A 24,306-nucleotide genomic window follows, 5' to 3' on the forward strand; every position below is an offset into this window, starting at 1 on the left:
TCACAGAACGACAATTCTAAAACAAACAAGCAATATTGCCAACATCCTTTGACGAATCGCTCCTTTAAGACGTTAAGAACGATCCTATCCATTAATTCAATTGCACAAACCTACTCCCTTGAACTGAGGACGCACGTACTCACGGATGCGTCTGTCCTCAACCTTACGGGCACGGACAATACGACCGTGGACAGCGCACGACACGCAGTACTGCTGCTTGATGTACAGCTTGGGGAGAGTGTACTCTACGCAATTAGCTCACCCTTCACCAAATTCTACGTTCATAGACAGAAGCATCACGAATATCTCTCTGGGACGAGGCATCGACAATGTTTCTCACCTGGAAACGCTTCACGGCCTTATCCTAAACCCATCACGCAAAAACAACAACAACTCACCTTTCCCACACAACGGCCACAGTGAGTGCAACGGACAGGCTTCACATGACCTCTACCCTTCTTCGAACGACCGTGATTTCTAGAAAGCCATTAGACCCAATTTCCAACAACTCGAGCATTGCTTTCACTTTTTCGACTAGAACAAATACTTACCTACGCTTAAATGGCATGACTAAATGAATGCGGCAAACACTACTGATGAAAACGACTCAAAGAGATTGGATGGACCCAAATTCCTTTTTGGGACAGCATCGAATCTATATTCCCTTTTCGCTATTTATATCTACTATGATTTTGCATTAATGGGTCCTATTCGATTTCAAATTATAATTCCTTCCTTGTTGTGGATAGGAAATGAAAATGTTTTGCGAACAATCGAAACAACTATAAACTTCGTTTTAGAAACAAAAGAGAGGAGAATTGAAAAAACTAAACTGAGGAACAGATTACACACTATCACATTCTCTTCGGTATTCTTGTTTGCACAGACGCCATCGTCTACCCTCACAATCCATCCACATTCCAACCTTTCTCGGAGACAGGATCTCCTCTTCTTTCAGCTCATCCATATATCGCTTTCCGTTCATAACGATCTCCCCATACTGCGCCTCATAGCTGCTAATCGCCTGCATGCATTCTTTGTTCACGAACGGTAGTCTCGCCAGCTCCTTGCTCATCTGGATTTCTTTCTGTAAACTACGCTTGAAAATCGCTCCAGTACGCACTATTTATTGCTATATCGCCGATCGGAGTATCGATTCGGGTTGCTGCGCAGCGCCTCCAGCTCCAGTCGAGTGCTCAGCAGTTTCTCCCGCTTGTTAATCTTCTCCACCACGGGGTCCAGCGTGCTCTTCGCCTCGCGCAGTCGCTCGTACAGCTGCTTGTGCTGCTCGAACAGCTCCATCGTGAAGTTCTCTGCCGTCAGTCGGAACGATCAGAAATACCGGGCGAGGCCTGCAAAACCGACAAATCCCAGCTCTGCAGGACGTTGCTGTACGCGCAGATGTAATCGATTACGCCTAACATCGACTCTCTTCACAGCACAAACCCTGGATTTCCTCACGAATCGCGGGGATCAGCTGCGTCAGTCGCTGCTTCACTTGCTCCTGCAGTTGGTGGAGATAGTTTTCGTGCTATTTCTTAACAATGGGTGACTCGCGTACCAGAGAAATCGTCTCGTTCGACAAGTTGATCTGGCATTTGGCCGAAAAGGAATCCACTTCTTCCGCAGATGTGTTGAGAAGACGCCAAAGCTCCGTAATTTGACAGTAAAAACGGTCGATGACCTCTCTCCGCTGGGCCTTGCGTTCAGAAAGCCCTGCAAACGTACTTCGAGAGTGCGCAGCTCTTCGAGTCGTTGATTGATGTGGTCCAACATCGCAGTGGTCACTGGAATGGGCTAGGTGTCATGGACGGACGGAAGAGCTACGCAGTTCGAAAGAATGAGATTGTCCACGTCATTTGATTGGTTTTCTAAAGTTATGCCGAGAAGAGAATAGTAGTTGTGTAACACATCGACTAATTGGTTCTTCATTCGGACCCTGCTTTCCTAACAATAAATTCACTCCCTATAGGCCATGCTTTTAAAGTATATAGTTCGTTGTATCGATCACGTAAAAATGACATCTTCGTCTCTGTTAGGAAATCATCTGGATTTGAAAAACAATCTTCCACCTCTTCTCCCAAATCCTGATAAAGCCCTTTGAGCTTTTCTAGTAATCCTAAGCTCTCCACTTTCCTTTCTCCATATTTCTAGTTAAAATCATAAAGAACAGATCTACAGTTGCCAGTTGCTCATGCCACAACTTCATTTGTGATTCCTTTACTCGTAGCGGATATGTGCGTTCCGAAGGGTCATTGGTCCACGGCTGTTACATTAAATATACGATCCATACCAACATATTTGACTCGTACTCCAAGTTTGGTAGATAGTCCACTGATTGCGTCCTCCTCATCCTTAATGCTCTTTAGCAGTTGGATACGTTTCTAATTTCAAACCAAATTTAAAAATATCACCTGATCCTCAGCGGCATATACACGATCTAGATACTGACAGATATGATTTTTACAGCTTGCTGCAATCGTGGTTTTTCGTTCTTCGCGTTTTCCATCATTAACGCAGCCAATCACATCCCAAAGCTCACAAAGCTTGTTAAATGTTTCGTCGATGGAATCCCGAATCTGATTTAACTCCTCTTCGTAGCCGTACTCCATCGACAAATCAAGTTTGAATATGAATTTATTTTCAAATTTGTTTTATCACAATATGGTGATTAAGATTTTTATATCATGAGTGGATACTATGCCATTTTCAACTCTTTTTAAACAAACACATCGCCGTTGTTTCTCAAGTTCTTTGCTTCGTGTTGTAGTGTGATTCTGTGAGATATCACCCAAAACTAGGATGCTTGAATTCACTTCTACGTTTCCACTTCATCATTTTGCCTCGAAATCTCACTTGCTATTTCTATTCATTTTGATCTAATTGTGTCAACCATGAGTAGCGTTCTTTCGATATACAATGACGGTGTGATTCCTTGTTTTTCGCGATTTTGTAGATTGGAACGATGTTTTTATGCACATTTCTCCGTATTCGCTCTCGTTTATTGGAATTGCGTGCGGTTTAGCTCTGTCGGTGATTGGAGCTGCTTGGTAGTGTTTTCTTCCTGTTCGTTACTTTCAGGGGTATTTGGACCGCTGCTTCCACTCTTATGGGAGGCTGTGTTAAGGCGCCTAGAATCCGATCGAAGAATTTAATTAGGTAGCGGTTTTAACGAGTTTTGAGAATAGTATTATTTTCTGCGAAGCAAACGCTATTTATGGGATCATCATTGCTGTTATCCTTATCAACAAAGTGTCTGCCAGTGGTTACGTCGATGGGAACTTGCGTCCTGATTATGACATTGCCTCAATGTATTTTGCTGGCTATGCGATCTTCAGCGCAGGTCTTAGTGTGGGTTTGTCGAATATTACAAGCGGGTAGGTCTTTTTGTTATTCAGTGTTATTCAGCTTGTCCGTTGGTATTTGTGGGTCTAGTTGCGCGCTGAGTGATGCCCAGAACGGAGAGCTCTTTGCGAAGATGCTTATTGCGCAGATTTTTGCATCGGCTCTTGGAATTTACGGCATTATCATTGGAATTATCGTCAGTAACTTTGGTCAGTTCCCGAATTAAGACATCATTTTGTTTCTTTTTGTCTTGTTTCCTTGTCACAAACATTGCAAAGTACAAGTAATTAGAGTCAGATTGCTCCCTTGGTTTCGTTGTTATTTGATGGTTTCATTCATTCATGTATTCATGTATTCATGTATTCAATTATCTATCTATCTATTTATTTATTTGGTTGCTGCTTCAATCGGTTTTGAGGGAGTGACGCCGATTGCAGTTCTGCTGAAATCAAAGCATCGCGTGTGCCTATGAATCAGCAATGGACGCCGAAGGCTCTACGAATAAGCTCATCTGTGATATAGTTTTGGGCACGCATGATGATAGAAAGACACTCGCTTTCATTGAATGCTTCCCAATAGATCGACTCGGAAGGCAGAGGAGGGATTTTCATGGGCGTCATCAGCCTTTCGTTAAGAAACAGCAATGCTGTTGACAGGATATAATTGGTACATGTACTCTGTAGGATCGCTAAACACAAACTCGTCATAAATCTCGTTGACAACAGGCTGTGGATCAGTTAGAAAGCAAGATACGTACCACGTTCTCCTTGCTAGGCTCTCCATTCACGGGATGAAGGAGGAGAGAGTGTCCAAAAGTCACTGGAGACTCTGCGTCGTTTTTGAATTCCACCTTGATGCCAATTTCAAATTCTCCCCAACCTTGCTCTCGAACTTCAAAAGGAAAATGATCAATGACTACTGTTGATCTCTTTCCAAGTCCAAACCTCTTTGATTTTGACGGAAGCTTGGATGGAGAGTAAACGTTACGCTCTTAATGAAAGTAGATAGATCTTCACCGTTTACGCCACGGATATAGGCTATGCATTAAAAATTGTCATATTATCAAACCTTTCCAGTCGTACATATTGCTCTGATATCCATTGTTACCAAGCCACCAAGAGATGGAACCATGGACAAAGGGAACAACTACCTAGTGGAAAACCCATTCCTATGAGTGTTACATTCGTTCCTTCCTTTCGTTGCATCGAGATGGGATAGAGTGTGATGCTGATTCTTAAAAGGGTCGAAATAGAAAGTCAATGGATGTTTTGGAGTAATGGTGCTATGTAATTTACACTATAACGCAAAGATTTGTGTCGAAGAATTGTGAGAAAGTTTTGAATAGAGTGCGATGGATCATACCTACCGAATTGGATCAAAGGGTTGTTCGATTATGTAAAGTACTACTCGTTCCTGCTTCTACTTCACACCAACGTTCATTCCACACCCCTACTATCTCAAACAAACAATCCGCCTATAAATTCGAATCAACATAGCGATAAAAGCAGAGATACACCGACTGCGCTTCGCTTCCTCCCTTCAACTGCCGAATCGTCTGCCTGGTGACCGCACTCACCTTGTCATCGTCGCACTTGAACCACTTCCCCTTGTTCTTCACCCACCCAATGTAATGTCCGCCTTTCACCGAGTCTCCCTGCCTCTCACGCCTCTCCTCCGCTCCTACCATGTGCGAAACGATCCCGGACAGCTCGTAGAACCCCGCGAATCCCACCGGCATTTCGGAGCTCGTTGGCACCGCGCTGTCTTCCAGCAGCGATTGCAGGATTCCGTTCTTCAAGTCCGGACTGTCCCCATAGTCCTTCACGCAGTCCTGGTACTGCTCGCTCTCCAGCGTGTCGCGCACCATCTACCCATTGTCCGTCTCCTTCAACGCTACGTTCATCGCCAGCCTCACTTCCGGCGTGCAGAACTCGCTGATGTCCAGTCGGAACGGGAACTCCACCGCTCGCATGATCTTGCACGCGATGCCGCCCTCGTGCGTCTCGGGCAGCTGCTTCCAGTAGAACCGCATGAACTACGCCATCAGCCCAGCAGAGAACCGCCACCATCACGCACAGATACTTCGGCAGACTGCTGATCTCCATCGTTTTCTTCCACAGCGCCGTGCGGCCCAGCACGTCCGAGTGCTTCTCCACCTCGCCCTCCAGACCCAGTTTCAATCCCTGCGCATCAGCTCCGCTCGCTTTCCCCACCTGCGCCAGAAAGTTCACCTTCACTTCCTCGTTCGCGCCGCCTCGGATGTTGCAGAACAGCTTTTCCGCGTGCTCGTCCGTCACGTAGGACTCGCCCGACTCGGGGCACAAATATCTACACGTCGCGCAAATCGTGGGATCCCACGTGCAGCGAAAGCCAATCTGGAACAGATCGTCCACCAGGTTGGAGGTTCCAGTGGATGTGTGCGTAGGAAGAGTCGCCGAAATCGCGTTCAGCACGTAGGTACAGAACTCTTCCGCGTCTTGCTGCTGGTACAAACCGCGTTCGCGATGTCCGAACACTTCGCTGCGACGAATTTCCTGCGATGAATCGCTCCCAAAACGGATACGTTGATGAAGGCGAACGGACGAACTGCCTCCGTCGATTTGTCAAGATCACTGAAGGTGTCGCGCAGCTTCTGCACAAGAGCGCCAGGAGTCCCGCCAGGATTGTTGTTGAGACTGTAAGACATCACGCCCTCCTTCAATTCGGGGATATTGTGGAGAACCTGGACTACAGAGTTGGCGTAACAAGTGTTCATTAAATTTGTCAGACCTGCGGGGGCAAGATAACCCTTCGATCTGGCCTCACTCTCAGAAAGATTTTCCACAAATCCTCCACCTAGCTGGAAGGACGCACACCAACGCCTACTTGATATTTCAGCAACTGATATGTTCGAAGAAGCAATTAGAACGAACGAGCAGTAGGCGGGAATAGAAACTGCATTAAACTGGAACGAGTCGTCCAAAAACCCCTTCCATAAGGCGTTACAAACGATATTCTGTTTCTTCACAGGAACGCCTTAGGATAACCTAGCCAGACAAGCTTTCCTTACTCGTTAACTCTTCAATACGCTTTTTAAACTCCAATCCCGTCTCATCCGCAACATCAATATCATAGAGATTTTTACCCCATCTCAATACACACTACAATGAACTAACAGAATTACAGCAATTACAGCTCGATTTGAACTCATTTGAATGTGTGAAGAAAGAATATGAAAAGTCCGCTCCTAACAGTATTGAGACATTGACATGTCCAACTTCTCTAACAAGCAATAGTTTCTCCCCTAAAGCGTAAATGTGCTGTTTGACGAAAGAATAGGAAAGAGATCATCACCACAGCTAGAAGATAATGTTATGGATTCGATTATCTTTTTTGACTGTTGTAATTTCGCATTGGATCAATTCCGCGGGAATCTAGAGTTTCCCATTTTATCGCAACCAACCTCAAGAGTTAATAATGGCTGGAGGTAAGGATTCGCTTTTTGGACACACTATATTTATAGATAAAAAGAGCAAGGAAAAGAGCACAGTCGCAGAGAACGAGTTTGTGATCAAGTCGGAGTCTAAAAGCCCTGAATTGGATACTTCCCAGTGGCCACTGCTGCTTAAGAACTATGACAAGCTGAACGTTCGTTCGTACCACTACACTCCTATTCCTGTGGGAAATTCTCCACTCAATCGTCCCTTGAAGGACTACATATCGTATTGGAGGTGATTTTGGATGAGTATTAGCTATGGTTGCATTAACCTCGACAAGCCCGCCAACCCTTCCTCTCACGAGGTAGTGGCTTGGGTGAAGCGCATATTGCGCTGCGAGAGAACGGGTCATAGCGGTACTTTGGATCCGAAGGTTACGGGTTGTTTGATCATTTGCATTGATCGTGCTACCCGTCTTGCGAAGAGCCAGCAAGGCGCCGGTAAGGAGTACGTGTCGATTGTGCGTCTCCACAACGCGATCGACAACGAAATGCAGTTAAAGCAAGCTCTGGAGAAGCTGACGGGCGCTCTGTTCCAGCGTCCGCCTCTGATCGCTGCGGTGAAGCGGCAACTGCGTATCCGCACGATCTACGAGAGCAAGCTGATCGAGTACGATCCCAAGGAGCAGCTGGGAGCGTTCTGGGTGAGCTGCCAGGCGGGCACGTACATCCGAACGCTCTGCGTGCACCTGGGTCTTCTGCTGGGCGTCGGCGGGCACATGCAGGAGCTGCGCCGCGTGCGATCGGGGAACATAACGGAGAACGACGGGATCGTGACGATGCACGACGTCCTGGACGCGCAGTGGGTCTACGACACGCGCCGCGTGGGAGTTCGGTTTGGCGCTGACGCGTAGGACGAGAGCTATCTGCGCCGCGTGGTGCGTCCGCTGGAGATTCTGCTGCTGAAGCACAAGAAGGTGGTGGTGAAGGACTCGGCGGTGAACGCGATCTGCTACGGCGCGAAGCTGATGATCCCCGGACTGCTGCGCTTCTCGGACGGCATCGAGATCGGGGACGAAGTGGTGCTGATGACGACCAAGGGAGAGGCCATCGCGATCGGCGTGGCGCAGGTGGGCGCGGGCGAGGACGCTGAGGGATAGATGACCACGGCGGTGATGGCGTCGTGCGATCATGGCATTGTGTGCAAGCTGAAGCGAGTGATCATGGAGAGAGACACGTATCCGAGACGGTGGGGATTGGGACCGGTCGCGCAGAAGAAGAAGCAGATGATCGCGAGCGGACTGCTGGATAAGGTAGGGAGAGGGGAAGGAGCGTGAGCGGCAGAACGGAAAGCCGAACGAGAAAACGCCTGCGGAGTGGTACAAGGTGCAGCCGAAGGTGGAGGAAGAGAAGAAGGAGGAGGAAGAGAAGAAGGAAGAAAAGAAGGAGAAGAAAGAGAAGAAGGACAAGAGGGACAAGAAGGAGAAGAAGGAGGAGAAGGAGGATAAGAAAGAGAAGAAAGAAAAGAAGGATAAGAAAGAGAAGAAGGACAAGAAGGACAAGAAAGAAAAGAAGGAAAAGGAATAGAGTACTTTTGTAGTTTATGCTTTTTGTTTGACTCAGCTTTGGATTTCTACCGCCACTACTAGGAAGAAGAAAGAGGGAAGTGACTATGCAGTCGGATATTGGGGTTGTACTTACTCCGCCTGATCAAGTATTGGATTGAGTTCATACTGATTTCCAGGCACTTCTTTTACCAGATCATACAAACAAACCAGTTCATATTGAAAAAGAGAGCACCTGGAAGGAAGTCGACAACCCGAAGATGAATTTGTTTTGTTCTATTTGCGGAAAGAGTTTTTCACAAAAATCAAATCTTACACGCCATTTAAAACAACATGCAGGCATAAAGCCTTATGTTTGCTCTTTCAATTGTGGAAAATCATTTAGCACTGCATCGTATTTCAATGGTTATATATTTTCATCAAATTTAGGAACTGCAAGAGACACGAATTGCAACATACAAATGAATTTCCATTTGTTTGTCCGTATGAAGGATGTGAACGTCGCTTTAAATCCCGATCTGCGCTTAACTACCACACAAAGACACATTCCGGACAAAAGGAGTATGTGTGTACCTTCGGGGATTGTAAAATGAAGTGGGTAGATATTCTATGTTTTTTATTTCTTCTAGATTTCTGAGCCGTTCAAATCTAAAGAAACACATGCTGTCTCACTCGCAGCAAGCTGATTTTCACTGTCCATTTTGTGAACGAAAGTACAAGCGGAAATGGGATTTGTCTCGGCACATAAAGAAGGCACATCAATCGCGAGGCGAAGAGGGAAATAGGTATGAATTGCTTTGTTTGGGTTCGATGCAGTGATCGATTTGCGAGCATTTTGGAGCAGAATCTCCAGCAAGCCGAGATGATCAACTTTTTACTTGAGCGAAACAAGCAGTTGCAGGAGCAGTTGGATGGAAATGTAGTTCGGATTTAATTGTATCATGATTTGTTTGTTTCCTTAGGTATTTTAATATTCTTTTGTGAAGATAACCAATCCATTTCCAGCTTATTCCATTTAATTCCTTTTTGTTTCTTTAGAGTCAAGTGTGGAATCTAGCATGTTTACGAATGAACATTGATGTGTATCACTTCACTGCTACCAATATACTATATTTCTTCTCAACAAAGTCATTGTCTGCCGAATCCTCATTGAAAAGGAATATTAGCACATCGACAAAGCCCTTCCTCTTTCACGCTGTTTCTCACTCAAACAATTCATTTCAAAAACTTCATTATCTTCTTCGCAGCATACGTCACGCTGTTCCAAACTCCAAACGACGCCACCCCTCGCACCGCCTGATCCACACTTCCTCGGAACACCGCTCTTCGCACTCCCATTTGGATTCCTCGCGCCACTGCTCCCTTCGCAGCAATCAGATTCTCATTCTTCATCCCCGGATCGAACAAAGCCGTCATGCGTCGCTCATACAAGTCGCGCAAGAGCTCCGTAGACAGCCCCTCCACGTTCACAGTACGCGGACCGAACGCAAGCTGCGCTCGCACCGAGGAATGAAGCGATGAAGGCAGCGAAGCAGCGATCCGAGCCAGGTTCGGAATGGAAACGTCTTGTTCAAACCAGCCATCGCGACCTTGGATCGGATGGATCAGCGGACAAGCAGCGAGAAAAGGCTTGTAGAGTTGGCAGAAATTGTCAAAATTGCCTTCAACGATGTTCTGCACCTTGTGGGGGTTTTCGGCAAAGTAGGTGCGAATGTCTCCGTTGTAACTCAAACGCGTGATGGCCTGTGGGTTAGACGATGGTCAGAAGACGATTACAATGAAGAGCTGGTAGCTCGAAAATTGAAAAGGAAGGAGGGGAAGAACAGCCAGAATGGCGTTTCGTAGATTTTGATTCATTGCATCGATGATAGCTGGACTTCCTCGCAATAAACGCACCTACAGATCATTCGATAACCCAAAGCGGACTGGCTTTTGAAGCCTTCCCGAAACATAGAGAGAATCCCATTCAAGAAGATCGTGCTTCAATTTCTCCATTTCAATAACCCCGTATTTCACTGGCCTTTCATGCCCTTTCGGACCCATAACCTAGGGATCATAAAAAGATCGGAGTGAAACCGTCGTATTGTAGTAAACATGTCCCAGTCCAAAATTCTAAAATCAAAATAACTCTACTTATTCTACTTCTAACTTTGCGATTGTTGAGCTCCCGAGATGACGGAAAAAGGAGTAATGTTCAGGATTGAGCTGCATATTCACTCGATGCCATTCAATGGGATCCCTAACGCCAATGATAACATCAAGCATCGCATTTTTGTGGTCCTTTTCGGAGTACCCGACTTGCTTAAATACTCCCGAACCGTATGTTATCGCAAAATCATATTCTGGAAGTTTGCTTAAATACTGCTCAAACTCCATATTTGGACAGGCTGTTTTTACGGATCGAAAACCTTTCGATTCTTAAAATTGTATATTTTATTATGTATTTTAGTGTCATCAGAGCAATGTACAATATTTTGATAGGATCGCTCATTGTGGTGTTTTGTACAGCATGGAATATAACGGAAACTGCTGATTGGAATCATCATCAGGAACAGTGTCCGAATCCTTGTATGCCTCGTGTATATTTTGTTCACTCTAGTATTTTCCGACTATTTTAGTGCTTTTGTGTGTACAGTTTCTGGTTTTGTCAACTTGACAGAAGATTCTCCTTTAGCTTCTCGTTATCGCGCCCTTTCCTCTTCATCCAATGCTTTCGTGGATGATGTGAATACTTTTCTTCGGGAAATCCATTCTATTGCTGAAACATCACGCAGGTGTTTATTCGAAAGCCATGGATTAACGAATTTTCCAAGGGTCAATCGGACGGTTGGCATTTGCCTTCCTCGAGCGGGTAGCTACCCTCTGAAAGCGATAGAAGACTCACCTAAATCGGTGGAGAACGAGACGCAGGTTGTTTCCTTCCAAACGCCTCTCATAGCTCAACTTTCTTTAGAATTGGTGGAAGTAGATGATACAGACAATCCATTTGAGAGTCTGTATCCCATTCATCCAATTAAAGAGGATATCAAGTCGATTACAGCTCGCATTAATCTAGCTTCAGCGAAAACAGGTATCTTTGTGTTTTTCATGAATTTTTTTATCTTCTAGGAGCGACGTCTATTAGCCAATCCAAAGGAATGAGCGGAGCTGAAGCCGTGCTCACATCGAACAAGTACAAGTACTGTTTAAGCGAATGCAAGAAAGAAAAATGGTTTGTTTTTGGAATTCCCGAAACAGTCACGATTCTTTTTCTACCCTCTCACGTCCAGGTCATGATCGACGCGATCGCCACTGCCAACTACGAGCGTTTCTCTTCGTCCATTCGCGAGTTTGCAGTGTACAGCAGCACGGTGTACCCTACCACGACCTGGACGTTTGTGGGGTATTTCGAAGCGTTGGACAGCAGCGAACTGCAGGTTTTCAACGTGACGACGTCGGTGTGGAGCAAATACGTGAAAGTGGAGTGGCTGAGCTGGTATCGGAACGAAGCGATCTGCACGATGAGCGAATTTCGCGTGTATGGATTGAATATGATGAACGCGATGCTTGTACGAGCGAGAATGGGGTTGAATGAATAGAAAACGGAGTTTGATGTTCAGCAGAATCAAGTGTCTGGATGTAGAATTCGGATTGAGTGGATGTTGTGTAGTGAAGGATATGATTTCGGAGGTAAACGAAGCTGTGCAGGACGTTGCGAAGGGAAACGAAACCAAAGTCGAAACGGATCGAAAGGAGCCAGGCGAACCGAGTTCGTTTTTTTTCGTTTTTTGACTCGTAGAATCGACTTCTCCTTCGTTGACCGTGTCTCCCGAATTCAAACCGCTCTACGACTTGTGTAGGAGGCAATCGAAGCGAGCTTCCCCATAGACCAACGAACCAAAGAGGAGCAGGCCGATCTCATCTACTCCATCGCCATTCTTCACAACCGAACCAAAGAAAAACTCACCAAGATGAAAGCACGCATTGTGGCCATCGAAAAGGAAGTGGGTCGTTCGCTCGATTCGCCATCGTAGATCCAGCACGTGGCCACGCAGTCCCGTTCTCGAGACAACGAGCTCTATCTGCTGCAGTTGCAGTTGCAGGAATTGCAGCAGACGGTTTCCTCGTTGCAGAGAAGCACGCACATTCTCAAGTCCTGGCTGGTGTTCGTGATCCTGGGCGTGAGCGTGCTCTCTCTCTACAAGCGACTTCGCAAAATGTGCAGAGAGGAAGCGGATCGGAAGAGGCAGCGACTGCTCTCGCACCTGCAGAAGCAGGTAGCGGTGCTGCAGGATCAAGTGAACTTTTTGACGGAGCGAACAGCGCATTTGCAGAAGGAATACTCGCCGATCGGACTGTCGCTTTCGAGACAGCAAAGCGAGAGACGATCGAATTCGGGGGAGAAGGAGGGCGGAAAGAAGCGATCGAAGCGAGGACGCGCCACGCTGAGTCGAAGCAAAAGCTGGCTAAACTGATTGTACCATACGTTCTGTTTGGCTCTCAAACAATCCAATCACTCATTTCAATATCCGAACTCTCATCCGACTCGCTGTCGTCCTCAAACAGCAGTTTGCGACGCTTCAGCATATCGAACTCCTCTTCTACCGGCTGCTTTCCCTCACTCACAGCATTCGTCGATCTCTGCGAGAACGCACCGCCCGGTTTCTTCAATTCCTGCTCCGCCTCCTGCGTCCTTATCATCCTCTCTCTATCCTACAACTCCCTTCGGAGCATTTATCGAGCTCGCAGCACTTCCAGACCCCGCAGATCCGATCGAACTGGTCGGATTCTTCTCGACCTTTCGCAGAATCTGGCTTCTCTACGCGCGAGCCCACGTTCTTCGCCTACCGGCGTGTTTCGGATCTCATCCAGCAGGCTCTGGCTCATCGGGTGCGCAGGACGCGGCGGCATTTTGCTCCCGACGGTCGACGAAGGCGCTGCTGGCTGCGATGGCGTCGAAGTGGCCTCAGCAGAGGGCTTCTTCACGCGTCCCTACCATTCAATCGATGCTCTATCTCCACTCCACTCGCTCGAATCTCAGCGAGAAGCGCGCTCATGGAGGGTCGAGGCGGATTGCCCGCAGTCACGGAAGGCTGTGAAGGCTGTGGAGGCTCCGAAGGCTTCGGTGGATTCGGTGGAGATGAAGCAGAAGAAGCAGTTGGAATCGAGGGCACAGGAATCGAAGGAGGCTGCGAAGAGGGTTTAACAGAAGGCTGTGAAGAGGGTAGAGAAGGAGGCTGTGAAGAGGGCAGAGAAGGAGGCTGTGAAGAGGGTAGAACAGGAGGCTGTGAAGAGGGTAGCGAGCTTCGATCACGGAAACTTCCCGTTTTTGAAGTCGATTCAATGGACGAAATCGTGGACTGCGAGCTAAGCGTGCCCGTTGAAGGGATCGCCGACGTGGGAATCGGCGGAGGCCGCACAGCCTTCACCACATCGACGTTTGTGGGGATCGTTGGAGCCGCAGGCTTGCTCGTCTGGCGCACAGTGGTGGAGTGGAGCAAGGACATTCGAAGATCACTTTGCGATGTCAAATCGTCGATCATCAAAGACACACGCGTGTGACGAATCGGTTCCTCATCTTCCGAATCGCTGATGCCATTAGGGGAATGCGCTGACACATCCGCGATGCTGTATTCATTGTCTTTCATATCGTAGAGCTGGTCATTGCTCATTACTTGGCGGCCAATCCGCTGGATAAGCTCGGATGAGTCATAGATGTGCTGCATCGATTTGAACTCGTTATTATCTTCATCGGTCTACACATCCTAAATAGCACGAACAACAAACAACCAAGGCTGCGGGCGGTGCAGTAGAGTACAAGGACTGAATAGAACAAATACCACTCATATCAGCAGTGTTTCCCTGTAACAGTTTGTGAGGAACCTAGCTAACATCAGTCTCACAGACCTACAGCACTTGAAATCGAGCTTTCCTTCTGAACAAGCGACCGGACCTCACCCTCAGAAATGCTTTCAATATCCAGCGGCTCTAGTTGCTCACAAGATGTCTCAGTCATAGGGAAGAGCGGCGCAGAATAAAATATAGTCATGACATCATCCTTTTCCAGCTCTCGTACCGCCGTAGTGACTTTCTGGATCCTCTATACTTAGATTGCCAAACGAGTCAAAACTTCTTGTACTCCTATTATTCGTGATGCCGTGTGGTCAATTTGCTTCTTTATTCGGAGAAATATCTGGTCCGCAGACTGTTCTAACATTGTAAAAGACACAATTATATTTTCAATAGTCTTATCGTCCCATGATGAAGATTTTACTACTAGTCCTAACTCAAAACAGATTGCAATCTACAAGGAATATCATATGGCTCTTGCATTTGTAGCAACGCTGATAAGCAAATCAGAATATTACCAATGCAAGATCAAACAATAATTGTTGAGAAAAACAATATCTATTCAAAACGGAAAAAAGGTCGTTTTTTTGATGAGTAATAGAGTCAAAAACGTTTCAGACACCAGATCAACGTACACATTTCTATTGTTCATGCTTGATACAGAGAACACTAAAGTGAAGAGAATGCTATGTGTTTCCAAAATGTTGCTAGGGCCAGGAAATGCAGCGCAAGAGTATTATTTCACTTCATTTCTTCTCCGATTCTCACTGTAAGAGAAAAACAATAAATCACAAGGGGATTATTTGAATTATTAAATATTTTACTGAATGAGGACGATCATCAAGCCCTTGAATCTCGAGTCGACTTGTATTCCACAATAGTATTGTCCAAAGCAGTTCAATAACTCAAAATGGCCCCTCCTGCCCCTGCCGGTGCTGCTACTATTAGTAAGTAATCGAACTGTACTGTGATGTGTTGAGTGTGCTCTCTTTTGTGAAAGAATTTGCGTTCTAACAATGGCATAGTTTATCTTCGTGCTGTTGGTGGAGAAAGCGCTTCTCCTGCTGCTCTTGCTCCCAAAGTCGGTCCTCTGGGAATGGTATGGACCAAATGAGTTAGTATCTAATTTCTAGGCTCCTAAGAAGGTCGGTGATGATATTCAGAAGGCGACAATGGATTGGAAGGGTTTGAAGATCACTGTAAAGCTGACTGTGGTGAACCGTCAGGCCACTGTATGGACGGTGCAATAGCATTTTTAATTTGTAGGTTGAGGTTGTTCCTAGTGCTTCCTCTCTTATTATTCGTGAGCTGAACGAGCCTCCTCGTGATCGCAAGAAGGAAAAGAACGGTATTTTTCTCCTGTGCTATTTAATTGTAGTGAAGCACAACGGCAACATTACCCTCGATCAGGTTATCAAGGTAGCCAAGGTCCTCCGTGAGCGCTCCTATGCAAATAGATTAGCTGGAACCGTGAAGGAAGTGCTGGGAACATGCTAGTACGGTTTGGGTGTGCGCATGACTGGTTAGCTCTGTGGGTTGCACGGTCAATGGACAGCATCCGTCTGACATTATCGCTGCGATTGACAACGGTGAGATCGAAGTGCCTGAGGAATAAAGTGTGGTTTAATGGTTGGACAATGTTGATGAAGTTGGTTGGAACAAACGAGCCAAGTCATAAAAGATATACTACTTAGTTTATCACACGAATTAGGCAGTAGATGCGGTCTCCGTACTTTACTTTTTCGATATGCTTGAGCTCTCCCTCCAGACTCATCAGCAAGCCACCATACGACACATAGATTAAACTATACATTACGGATATATACCGCGCCTACACTTTACCATCGTCTTTGTACTGATATTTGAAAACTTTTCCGTGCATGCAATAATCATAATCATCCAGCAAAGTGTGCTAAAAAATAAAAACCCAGGATTTTACGAAATACTTCCTTCGAATAGTCCATATAAACGCCAGGGTCCGGTCTGTTGTCCTTATACAACTTCGATGCAAGAACAAGAGAAAATCTGTCAGTTCCCTTCAGAGGATAAATGTCGGTGTTAATATCGATCAGCATGTCCATTCCGTAAGTAACCGAAGTAGCGGCAAACCGAGTCACTGCACTTCAGGGCAAAATGGTAAAAGTACCCTTTTCGAAAGCCTTTCCATCAGGATTCACGCTTCGCACTTCGAAGATTTCCTCAAACAATATAGGACTATCAGACATCGTATTAGTGACAATCGTTCAATCTTTCGTATTGATGCATAAGGAGGTCAATAGAAAGGTTGATTGTAGAGGCCTGCTGGTCTAGTGGTATGATTCTCGCTTAGGGTGCGAGAGGTCACGGGTTCGATTCCCGTGTAGGCCCTTTTTCTTTTTCGAATTGTTCCCTTCTTTTTCCATTTCAAATACATTTATATTTAAAATACATTTGTTGCTATTACTCTAACTACATATCTTTAAAAATCTACATGAAGGAAGAACTTGTAATAAGTAATATTGGATATACTATTGGAATCAGTGTGTTGCTCTTTTTTGTTGTGGGACCTTTAATGTAGGTATTCATTCCTGAACACTGAATGCTATAGATTACAATACTACTCCATTCATAACCGAACTGATCGATTTGATTAGTCTTTGATATTATTCTGTTATCATTGTATGTTTTATTGTAGTATCAAATGGAATTCTTTGTTTCACACACTTTTGTTTAGGTATGAGTGAAGAAGAGTTGTTTTAAGGTTCTATTCTCATCTCTAGAGTTGTTGAGAATAAAGAAACATACGAGAAGATAATTAAACTCCTGCAGGAGAATCATATCGAGTATGAGGAAATTGTTCATCCTCCCTGCAAGACATCGGCCGAGGTACACATTGAATAGGTTGGTATCTGATTTGTAGTCGGCGCAAGTGCGAGGAACGCCGCTCGAATCTGGAGCCAAAGCTATGTTGGTGAGCAACAAGAAAGGAATGTGGCTGCTGGTTATGAGTGCTGCACGCCAGATTAACTGGAAACTCGTGAAATCTGTCGTGGGCAAGGTGGAGCTTGTGGCTCTGGACCAAGTTCCGCAGATTACTGGGTGTATTTCGGGTGCGGTTCCTCCCTTTGGAAGTGTGCTAGGGGAGCATGGAATTCCGACCTATATGGACTCTTCGTTGCAAGAGCAGGGGGAAATCATTTGTTTCAATGCGGTAAGTGCATTGCGTCAAGATGATGTGTAGGGATTACGAACGAACTCAATCAAAATGAAGTGCGAGGACTACCTCAAACTGGAAAAGCCAACCGTTGCAAGCTTCACGAAGTGGATTGTTTGTTAAACAAACCTCAAGATAAAGGTCGCTCTCCAAAACAGCCATTAGGACAATTATGCACTGGTGACGGTCGTCTGGAGTTGGTGGAAGTGAGGAACATTCACAACTTCAACAACGGTATAGAACTACATATCACTCCAACAGAGCGGAACTCACATGCTTGCTTCCATCCTCGCCATCCTGGGAGATACGGCTCATGCGCACTCGAATACGAGCAGGCACGGCATGAATACCCTTGTTCCACACATACTTGTTGACGGTGGGGTCAATTCTGACGTCCTCAGTGCACATAGCAGTCTGAGCGAACTTGCGAATCATAGCCATACAACGAGGAGCTCTTCTCTTGTAGCAACTACAGACAGTTAGGGCGACCACTCACAATGCAAAATAAATTTGTCTCAACCACACACTATCAAGCATTTCGACTTACATCTTGTGGCTAATCTTAGAGAGACGAATAGTGTACTCTCTGGTCACGGGAGTCAATTCCTTCTTTTCAGTGTTCATAGTTTCCTCAATGGTGGAGAGTAATACCGATTTTTGAAAAGGACAAATTAATGAACCCCTGGATGAACAAGGGGAGTATTTTTTGCTTAGTCAATTTGTCTATCCCCACATTTCATTATTGAACTTTTTTTCATTATTTGTAAACAAATTGAATGCGACCAAATATTATTGTGTTATATTACGAAATTTGCTGTGATGGCGTATCGTTTAGGAGCATCTCCAGACATTCTAGATGAATGCGAATCGATTCGTTCTCTCCATATCTTAACATGAGTAATCAATACGAAATGTACAAATCGGACTGCCGTTTCACAATTGCGATATCTTCCTGGATTTGACTCTTGTACTCTCCGGTCTTTTTTAGTTCCTTCAGTAGCGTCTGTGGTTCATCTGGAATGGAATACTCTACTTGTCTTCTGGACAGCGCTGAATAGTCCTTAATATGTGTTGAAAAGAACTCTCGATTTCTCTGAATCTCACTGCGGATCTACATTTTTGTGAGCTAAAAATAGGTACGTTTTCATTACTGTATAAAGGAAGCAGCAGCTGCAAGGTGGTCCACGAATAATAGTTCCGAGGGTACAGATCGCACATCGTGTAGCAGTGCTCCACCTCGGACTGCAATAATTCTGGTGTCACTACAAATTATCCATGCAGACAACTCTGTATGTACGATGTTTATTACGGATTAAACACTTTAATACAAACCTTCTATGATCCCAGAGTTCAGGGACTTTGGGATACTGCTCTACTATTCACCAGAGATAGGAAGCTATCTACTCTGCAATAGATTGATTCGCTTCAACTCACACACAAGCAGTTCCGTGTTGTTACAAATCATATCCTTCCTGCGATTGTAAATCGTGTAATCGCGTGGATTTAAACAGCAAAATACGAAGGAATACAGTAAGAACTGTATGTTTAAAGAGTACTAATGATACGTTGTCATCTCGGGTCTCGCACAGTTGCTTCGCTTGCTTCAAACTAGAAAATCATGCACTCTCCACACTCTCTACAATTTAATGTGTATCTGATTTGAAATTCCAATATGATTATCAACACATAGGAACGGAGAATCGATTCCATAGACAAACTCAAAAGAATTTCTACTTTGTGAGTCGGAGTGCCTTTTGTAATTACAAATTCTCCAAATTATTTGTCATAGACAGAAACGTTTCTACAAGGTTCATTTGGCTTCTGAGAAAAGAATAATGTTTTCGTTGCTGACTCGTTCTTCTTTATGTGCGCTTTCGTTTGGGAAGTGTACGGTGCGTTCAGTCTCAAATGCATTCCTCGGGAATGAGCTGCAGAAAGATCTCAAGCAGTTTTACTTGCTAGTACATCCAGATGTCATGTCCTCATTTCCTGATAAAGTGAAAGAAATGAATAAATCATCTCTCCAAGTAGGTGTTATAGTTTTCTCGCTTAGTAGGTGCTAAACAGCTTTCTGGAGGACATAAAGCCACTGTGTAACGGTATTTCGGGGAGTCCCATTGTGCCCTATATCTTTTTTTGTGATTTTCGTTAATGACTTAACCAAACTGGAGAAAAACCTGTACAAGTTGAAATTCGTCGCGAAATCGAAAGAATTTCCGAATGATGTTAAGAAAGCTCGGAATATAGAGTTCGACATCTTCATTCCTCCCTATCTCATGACGTAGTACATGATTTTTATGGTTGAGTTGTAGTGGATCAATCACGGGGCCGGTGTTTCGAAAGCGATGGATGGAGTTTGTCAGTCGCAATCTGATCAATTTGTTCCAAAAATCGGGGGTATTTATGTTTTGTGTTGGAAACCTAGGTAATCAATGAGCAGCAGAAAAAGCGAATGGAGAAAATACAGGTGTACAAATTGTGGGATGGTCGAATCGAGTCGCTTCTGACCGTTTTCGTTTTACACACGGATTCAATGTAGGCCAATCGAAAAGTGTTGCAGGAACTGCAGAAAGACGCCATTCTGGAGTACGAAATCGATATTACTTCTTATAATCAGATCGAGCAAGCATCCGATCGGCAGCATGACAAGCACAGAGGAGGATCGAAATCAGTATCTTGCTGCGAAGTATAAAGAGAGGATCGAGGCGATGCTCGATCGGCAGCAAGTAATTCTGCATGTGTTGGTTGGCTTAATGAACAGATTGTTCCAAGTGGACTGTCTGAGAATGAAAAGGTGTTCGGAATGGATCGTTTGATTGTGTGTTTTTTGTTGGAGTTGGTAAGTTGTAGAGCACGATGCTGATGAATTCCACAGAGTATGAACTCGAATCGCCTCTTTGGCAGTATGTTACGATCCACCTACACAAAGGAGACTATCAGGGGATTAGGGAACCAGGAGCTGATCGTCGTTATCACATTTACGTTCCTTACATGTTTGAAGAAGATCAGCTACCAGGCTTTCTTCATTCCTGCATAAAGCAATTACAATTGATCCAGAGCACAAAGCGACCCACAAAATTGATTCAATAGATGACATTCGGTTTTGTTTGTTCCAATGACAATAAAAGGGGAGATTTTGTGTTTACCGTTCTTTCTTCATATATTATTATAGCGTTCTGTAAACTATGGAATTAGAGCCAGCTCTGCTTGAGGAATACCCAGCGCGTAAGATCGCTGCTATGGGGTAAGCTTTTAGAAAAAGCCTGTTTTGATTTCTTGATTCACGTAATCGAGGGCCAGGATTTTGCTCTTTCCGATAACTCAGAGTCCACCTCGTTTTCTTGCAAGATTGCTGTTGGCAATGCTGAAGTGGAAACTGGAGTTGCGATAGCTTCGGAAAGTGGCGCTGGTAATGCTTGCTAGTCGTTATTTATTCTAGTATGGGACGAGTCGTTTTGCTTAGTTTCTTCTCAGTCGGACATTACTATTCAAGTGTAAGGGATCCATGATTTCTGTGAATATAGCTATGTTTGGAATGGAACAGAGTCGTCACTTTTGGGCCAAACGGTATTGGCGTTTGATTCGTTAACTCAGTCTATTCCGGAGGATTCCTGGTTCAGTGTCAACGATCTATCCGGGGAGCACGGCTTCACGATCGTGGGCCAGCTCCATCTGTGTGTGACCGTGAGTCCATCCTGCCAAGCCGACCACACCGAAGGCTTTGTGTATGGCGATGGCCGTCCTCCCTCCATTTCCGCCCCTCCTCCCCCGCTCCCGACGGCTCCCAAGCCCGCTCCGGAGCTCCCTGCAGCGCCCAAGCCGCATTTCGTCGAGTCTCCGTCTGTCGAGCAGCCGCAGCCCGCCGAGGCGCCGCAGCCCGCGCGGCACGTCTTCCCCGCCACGCTGCCCACCTATCCCTGGGACCACAAGCCCAAGCCCAAGCCCGAGCCTCCTGCGAAGCCTGCGAAGCCTGTGAAGCCCGCCAAGCCGCTGCCGCCCAGGCCGGAGCGCCCCGCCAAGCCTGCCAAACCGGAGAAACCGGAGAAACCGGAGAAACCGGAAAGGCCAGAGAGACCAGAGAAGCCAGAGAGACCAGAGAAACCGGAGAAACCGGAGAAACCGGAGAAACCTCTGCCTGCGCTGCCCGCCAAGCCCGCCAAACCGGCCAAGCCGCTGCCCGCGCTGCCGCCGAAGTGTACCAAGCCGCTCCCTTCTCTGCCTCCCACCCATGCCGCGCAGCCCGCACCCAACGCACCTGCTGTCGCTCCCGAGGCTCCCGAGGCTCCCGCTCCCACGGTTTGCGTTGTAGTGGAAGAGAACCCCGTGGAGATTCCGCCCGTGGCTGCTGAGGAAAGCCCCGTCGAGGAAGCTCCCGTACCTCCTGCTGCTCCTGCTGCTTCAGCGGAAGAGAACTCTGTGGAGGAAGCTCCTGCCGCTGCTGAGGCGAATCTCAGCGTGGAGAGGACGACGGAAGAAGAGCCAACGCACGCGGAGGATCTTGCGAATCTCTCAAACGGGGTTCAAGCCGAAGAGAACGAGCCCCCAACCGCTGCGTTGCTCGCCCCTCCCGTCTCAGAATAATCCGACCAGGCTGTTTTTCTCGAAGACCTTCCAAGATCGCTTGTTTTCTAGGATCTTCTCTCTGTTTGTGCAACAAACACCCCAAAAGACGATCAAATCGCACTTATTAAAACCGTCACATGAACCTGGCTCGATCTGAGCCCCGTGAGTAGAGCTTCCATGTTCAGCGCCATCTCGTTAGTTCAACACCAGCCCCCTAAGGTTTACGGACTGGCGCATCATGTCAACAAGCATGTCGCTTCCCACAGTCGCAATCCGCGCTCGGCCCCAGCGTGGACCTCGAGAACACACCATGCAGGGCATGACTGCACAGTGCGCCCTCCTTACTCACTAGCGACCGAACCCGATTCATGCAGACCCTCCCCTCTACTTGCTGCTGTTGTCGCTGTTCTTGCCACGGTACTCGCGCCACTGCTGCTTAATCGCTCCGCATTTGTCCATGATATTCGCGTTCCACAACGCAGCCACGATCAGAATCGTGAAGCCCACGTAGGTCATCAGAATGGTCATGAACCAGCCCAAAGGCGACAGGCAGTGGAAGTTCTCAATGTGGCAAGTCTGACGGTATTCGCTAGAGCCAGGAGCCTCCCACCACTCCAAGTCCTGCAGGACGTGGCGGAAAGGATCGGCGCAGACTAGCAAAGAGGCGATCACGATCAATACGAAAGGACCCCACTTCTTCCACTTATCGGCAATGTTCTGTTTTCTACGATGCTCGTAGATGTACCAACTCAATCCTAACATCATCACAAAAGTCATGCCAAAAGAAATGTAGTGGCCTGTTGCACGAGCCGAGGCGGATACGGTTCCGCCGATCAGCACCACAACCAAGGCCGGCCAACATCAAGCACCAAGCAGGGCAGGAATACTGATAATCATACTCAGAACAGACACGATCAAAGAGTTTCTCTCACTCTTCGCGATCGACGGTCTCTAGTCATAAGCTACACAGAAATCGGTTCTACCTTCGGAGCAGACGAAGATCAGTTTCCGTTTGCACAGCCACCTGCTGCCGGCGCCGCCGAAGCGGACGCCGCGGGAGAAGCCGGCGTGGACTTCTTCAGCAGGGGAGACTGTACCTGGAACTTGCTCGGTGAAGCAGGCGATGTCGACCTCAATAAAGGAGATTTCACCTGGAAAGGTGACCCCACGTTAACTGAAGCCATTAACCTTTAAGTCCGAAACAAATCTAGAAAAGTCTGAATGATCCACACTTAGTGATGTGACATACTTATTGGATGAACCAGGATAGGCCAATCAGATCGCGCAAATGTACTTGGTTCACCCATTCCTTAATAGTGTCACTAATTACTATTCATAACACAAACAAATCACAACGAAATGAACCTTGACTCGTCAAACATTGTGTGTAAATTTATTTTTTGCCTTTTTTGCATATTCCACAACCAACTTTCTTCCCAGCAAGTACGTACTTGCCAAAGTTTTGATAGCGGTCTTGGCATCGTCACTAGAAACATATTCTATAAGTGTAAACCCTTGTGACGTTCCGTCAAACTTCTTCGGCTGTCGCAGGGACTTGAGCTGTCCGAATGAGCCGAACAATTCTCTCAATTCGTTTCTTGGCGCTTCAAATAGTACATTTCGCACAAGCAGTTTCGTCCTCTTCTCCCCTTCTTCCTCTGCGCGTACTATTAGCTTTCTTTTCTTTGTGGTGACGATTTCTGAGCGTACAAGGAAGCTCAAGTCTAGTACATGACCATTCAACACCTTTTGCTAAGCTGGTTGGGGGCTCGCAGAGTCTGAGCGCGTGTCTCGTACACAGCGAAGCCAAATCTTATTGGCAACAATATTCCTGAGGGTTTTTTCTTTTGAAGTAACGTAGTAAATTTGAGTTCCGGCACCGAATTGAAGAACCTGCGAACCGCCTCTTCCGTCGTCTTCCAGTTGAGATTCTTGACGTAGATCGTCGTGTCGGAATGTTCATTGGCCCAGATTCTTCTGAATAATCTCACTCTGTTGTTGTTATTCTTATTAACGGTAAAATCTAACTCCTCTGTAATTGATATATATATATTTAGTGGTGTAATATTCGTAAATGCGTAAAGATATTCGATAAATCCACCAAAAGAGAGTTGACATATAACTTCATATTTTCTTTTTACCTATAGGAAAGAAAATGTTAATTTTTACACTTATTGGAATTCTCGTCGTAATCGGCTTTGCTCTTTATTTTACCCTTGGCATGATGGCAGTATGTTTGGGCTTTACTGCAGCAGGTATAGCCAAGGGAAGTATTGCGGCTGGTTTTATGAGTTTATCATGGACATCTGGCCTTTTTATGCCAGTCATAGCATTCCTGCAAAGTATAGGGACAGCATTTGGAGCCCTGGCTGCTAGTTGCTGGCTATAATTGAAAT

At 46.1% G+C, this 24,306-nt stretch overlaps 17 protein-coding genes; 6 read left to right on the forward strand and 11 right to left on the reverse strand.

Moving 5' to 3' along the window:
• Positions 1–32: 32 nt before the first annotated feature.
• Positions 33–585, reverse strand: GSBLH_T00002865001 (uncharacterized protein). XM_013041484.1 has 5 exons: positions 507–585; positions 399–477; positions 280–364; positions 115–245; positions 33–84 (listed from the first exon to the last, which is right to left on the reverse strand). The coding sequence occupies exons 1-5, from the start codon at positions 515–517 to the stop codon at positions 73–75; spliced, it is 318 nt and encodes a 105-aa protein (XP_012896938.1). The 5' UTR covers positions 518–585; the 3' UTR covers positions 33–72.
• A 259-nt stretch (positions 586–844) lies between these two features.
• Positions 845–1,302, reverse strand: GSBLH_T00006523001 (uncharacterized protein; the record flags this gene model as incomplete). The annotated part of the gene is made up of 2 exons (XM_013041485.1): positions 845–1,094; positions 1,124–1,302. The coding sequence occupies 2 exons, from the start codon at positions 1,300–1,302 to the stop codon at positions 845–847; spliced, it is 429 nt and encodes a 142-aa protein (XP_012896939.1).
• Positions 1,303–1,319: 17 nt separating this feature from the next.
• GSBLH_T00006524001 (uncharacterized protein) lies at positions 1,320–1,932 on the reverse strand (the record flags this gene model as incomplete). The annotated part of the gene is made up of 5 exons (XM_013041486.1): positions 1,320–1,417; positions 1,447–1,531; positions 1,562–1,699; positions 1,729–1,797; positions 1,828–1,932. The coding sequence occupies 5 exons, from the start codon at positions 1,930–1,932 to the stop codon at positions 1,320–1,322; spliced, it is 495 nt and encodes a 164-aa protein (XP_012896940.1).
• A 962-nt stretch (positions 1,933–2,894) lies between these two features.
• On the forward strand, positions 2,895–3,571 carry GSBLH_T00002866001 (uncharacterized protein; the record flags this gene model as incomplete). Its single annotated transcript, XM_013041487.1, has 4 exons — positions 2,895–3,055; positions 3,082–3,159; positions 3,189–3,377; positions 3,409–3,571. The coding sequence occupies 4 exons, from the start codon at positions 2,895–2,897 to the stop codon at positions 3,569–3,571; spliced, it is 591 nt and encodes a 196-aa protein (XP_012896941.1).
• Positions 3,572–3,975: 404 nt separating this feature from the next.
• Positions 3,976–4,429, reverse strand: GSBLH_T00002867001 (uncharacterized protein; the record flags this gene model as incomplete). Its single annotated transcript, XM_013041488.1, has 4 exons — positions 3,976–4,071; positions 4,106–4,260; positions 4,290–4,382; positions 4,414–4,429. 4 exons carry the CDS (start codon positions 4,427–4,429, stop codon positions 3,976–3,978), a joined length of 360 nt encoding a protein of 119 aa, XP_012896942.1.
• Positions 4,430–4,819: 390 nt separating this feature from the next.
• Positions 4,820–6,696, reverse strand: GSBLH_T00002868001 (uncharacterized protein; the record flags this gene model as incomplete). XM_013041489.1 has 10 exons in its annotated part: positions 6,518–6,696; positions 6,395–6,485; positions 6,211–6,360; positions 5,909–6,180; positions 5,704–5,879; positions 5,559–5,673; positions 5,412–5,528; positions 5,243–5,380; positions 5,030–5,212; positions 4,820–4,999 (listed from the first exon to the last, which is right to left on the reverse strand). Exons 1-10 carry the CDS (start codon positions 6,533–6,535, stop codon positions 4,820–4,822), a joined length of 1,440 nt encoding a protein of 479 aa, XP_012896943.1. The 5' UTR covers positions 6,536–6,696.
• A 105-nt stretch (positions 6,697–6,801) lies between these two features.
• On the forward strand, positions 6,802–8,347 carry GSBLH_T00002869001 (uncharacterized protein; the record flags this gene model as incomplete). Its single annotated transcript, XM_013041490.1, has 5 exons — positions 6,802–7,046; positions 7,077–7,644; positions 7,675–7,890; positions 7,921–8,073; positions 8,105–8,347. 5 exons carry the CDS (start codon positions 6,802–6,804, stop codon positions 8,345–8,347), a joined length of 1,425 nt encoding a protein of 474 aa, XP_012896944.1.
• A 238-nt stretch (positions 8,348–8,585) lies between these two features.
• GSBLH_T00002870001 (uncharacterized protein) lies at positions 8,586–9,144 on the forward strand (the record flags this gene model as incomplete). Its single annotated transcript, XM_013041491.1, has 3 exons — positions 8,586–8,719; positions 8,755–8,919; positions 8,955–9,144. The coding sequence occupies 3 exons, from the start codon at positions 8,586–8,588 to the stop codon at positions 9,142–9,144; spliced, it is 489 nt and encodes a 162-aa protein (XP_012896945.1).
• A 396-nt stretch (positions 9,145–9,540) lies between these two features.
• On the reverse strand, positions 9,541–10,701 carry GSBLH_T00002871001 (uncharacterized protein; the record flags this gene model as incomplete). Its single annotated transcript, XM_013041492.1, has 5 exons — positions 9,541–10,068; positions 10,102–10,201; positions 10,226–10,371; positions 10,402–10,437; positions 10,468–10,701. The coding sequence occupies 5 exons, from the start codon at positions 10,699–10,701 to the stop codon at positions 9,541–9,543; spliced, it is 1,044 nt and encodes a 347-aa protein (XP_012896946.1).
• A 1,574-nt stretch (positions 10,702–12,275) lies between these two features.
• On the forward strand, positions 12,276–12,790 carry GSBLH_T00002872001 (uncharacterized protein; the record flags this gene model as incomplete). XM_013041493.1 has 2 exons in its annotated part: positions 12,276–12,308; positions 12,339–12,790. The coding sequence occupies 2 exons, from the start codon at positions 12,276–12,278 to the stop codon at positions 12,777–12,779; spliced, it is 474 nt and encodes a 157-aa protein (XP_012896947.1). The 3' UTR covers positions 12,780–12,790.
• Positions 12,791–13,286: 496 nt separating this feature from the next.
• GSBLH_T00002873001 (uncharacterized protein) lies at positions 13,287–14,664 on the reverse strand (the record flags this gene model as incomplete). XM_013041494.1 has 4 exons in its annotated part: positions 14,435–14,664; positions 14,216–14,404; positions 14,092–14,187; positions 13,287–14,060 (listed from the first exon to the last, which is right to left on the reverse strand). The coding sequence occupies exons 1-4, from the start codon at positions 14,519–14,521 to the stop codon at positions 13,287–13,289; spliced, it is 1,146 nt and encodes a 381-aa protein (XP_012896948.1). The 5' UTR covers positions 14,522–14,664.
• A 379-nt stretch (positions 14,665–15,043) lies between these two features.
• Positions 15,044–15,796, forward strand: GSBLH_T00002874001 (uncharacterized protein). XM_013041495.1 has 6 exons: positions 15,044–15,101; positions 15,180–15,253; positions 15,288–15,386; positions 15,421–15,502; positions 15,533–15,650; positions 15,682–15,796. The coding sequence occupies exons 1-6, from the start codon at positions 15,065–15,067 to the stop codon at positions 15,767–15,769; spliced, it is 498 nt and encodes a 165-aa protein (XP_012896949.1). The 5' UTR covers positions 15,044–15,064; the 3' UTR covers positions 15,770–15,796.
• A 48-nt stretch (positions 15,797–15,844) lies between these two features.
• GSBLH_T00002875001 (uncharacterized protein) lies at positions 15,845–16,379 on the reverse strand (the record flags this gene model as incomplete). Its single annotated transcript, XM_013041496.1, has 4 exons — positions 15,845–15,959; positions 15,990–16,066; positions 16,101–16,270; positions 16,301–16,379. The coding sequence occupies 4 exons, from the start codon at positions 16,377–16,379 to the stop codon at positions 15,845–15,847; spliced, it is 441 nt and encodes a 146-aa protein (XP_012896950.1).
• A 1,102-nt stretch (positions 16,380–17,481) lies between these two features.
• GSBLH_T00002876001 (uncharacterized protein) lies at positions 17,482–17,997 on the reverse strand. XM_013041497.1 has 3 exons: positions 17,895–17,997; positions 17,621–17,816; positions 17,482–17,589 (listed from the first exon to the last, which is right to left on the reverse strand). The coding sequence occupies exons 1-3, from the start codon at positions 17,969–17,971 to the stop codon at positions 17,518–17,520; spliced, it is 345 nt and encodes a 114-aa protein (XP_012896951.1). The 5' UTR covers positions 17,972–17,997; the 3' UTR covers positions 17,482–17,517.
• A 251-nt stretch (positions 17,998–18,248) lies between these two features.
• Positions 18,249–18,812, reverse strand: GSBLH_T00006525001 (uncharacterized protein; the record flags this gene model as incomplete). The annotated part of the gene is made up of 4 exons (XM_013041498.1): positions 18,249–18,458; positions 18,488–18,609; positions 18,657–18,719; positions 18,752–18,812. The coding sequence occupies 4 exons, from the start codon at positions 18,810–18,812 to the stop codon at positions 18,249–18,251; spliced, it is 456 nt and encodes a 151-aa protein (XP_012896952.1).
• A 1,707-nt stretch (positions 18,813–20,519) lies between these two features.
• On the forward strand, positions 20,520–21,986 carry GSBLH_T00002877001 (uncharacterized protein). XM_013041499.1 has 4 exons: positions 20,520–20,572; positions 20,604–20,756; positions 20,787–20,841; positions 20,872–21,986. Exons 1-4 carry the CDS (start codon positions 20,533–20,535, stop codon positions 21,926–21,928), a joined length of 1,305 nt encoding a protein of 434 aa, XP_012896953.1. The 5' UTR covers positions 20,520–20,532; the 3' UTR covers positions 21,929–21,986.
• Positions 21,987–22,011: 25 nt separating this feature from the next.
• Positions 22,012–23,873, reverse strand: GSBLH_T00002878001 (uncharacterized protein; the record flags this gene model as incomplete). XM_013041500.1 has 3 exons in its annotated part: positions 22,012–22,861; positions 22,894–23,061; positions 23,735–23,873. 3 exons carry the CDS (start codon positions 23,871–23,873, stop codon positions 22,839–22,841), a joined length of 330 nt encoding a protein of 109 aa, XP_012896954.1. The 3' UTR covers positions 22,012–22,838.
• Positions 23,874–24,306: the final 433 nt, after the last annotated feature.

Source organism: Blastocystis hominis (genome assembly GCF_000151665.1).
Source record: "Blastocystis hominis, Singapore isolate B (sub-type 7) whole genome shotgun sequence assembly, scaffold_21".
Classification (NCBI taxonomy): domain Eukaryota; class Bigyra; order Opalinata; family Blastocystidae; genus Blastocystis; species Blastocystis hominis.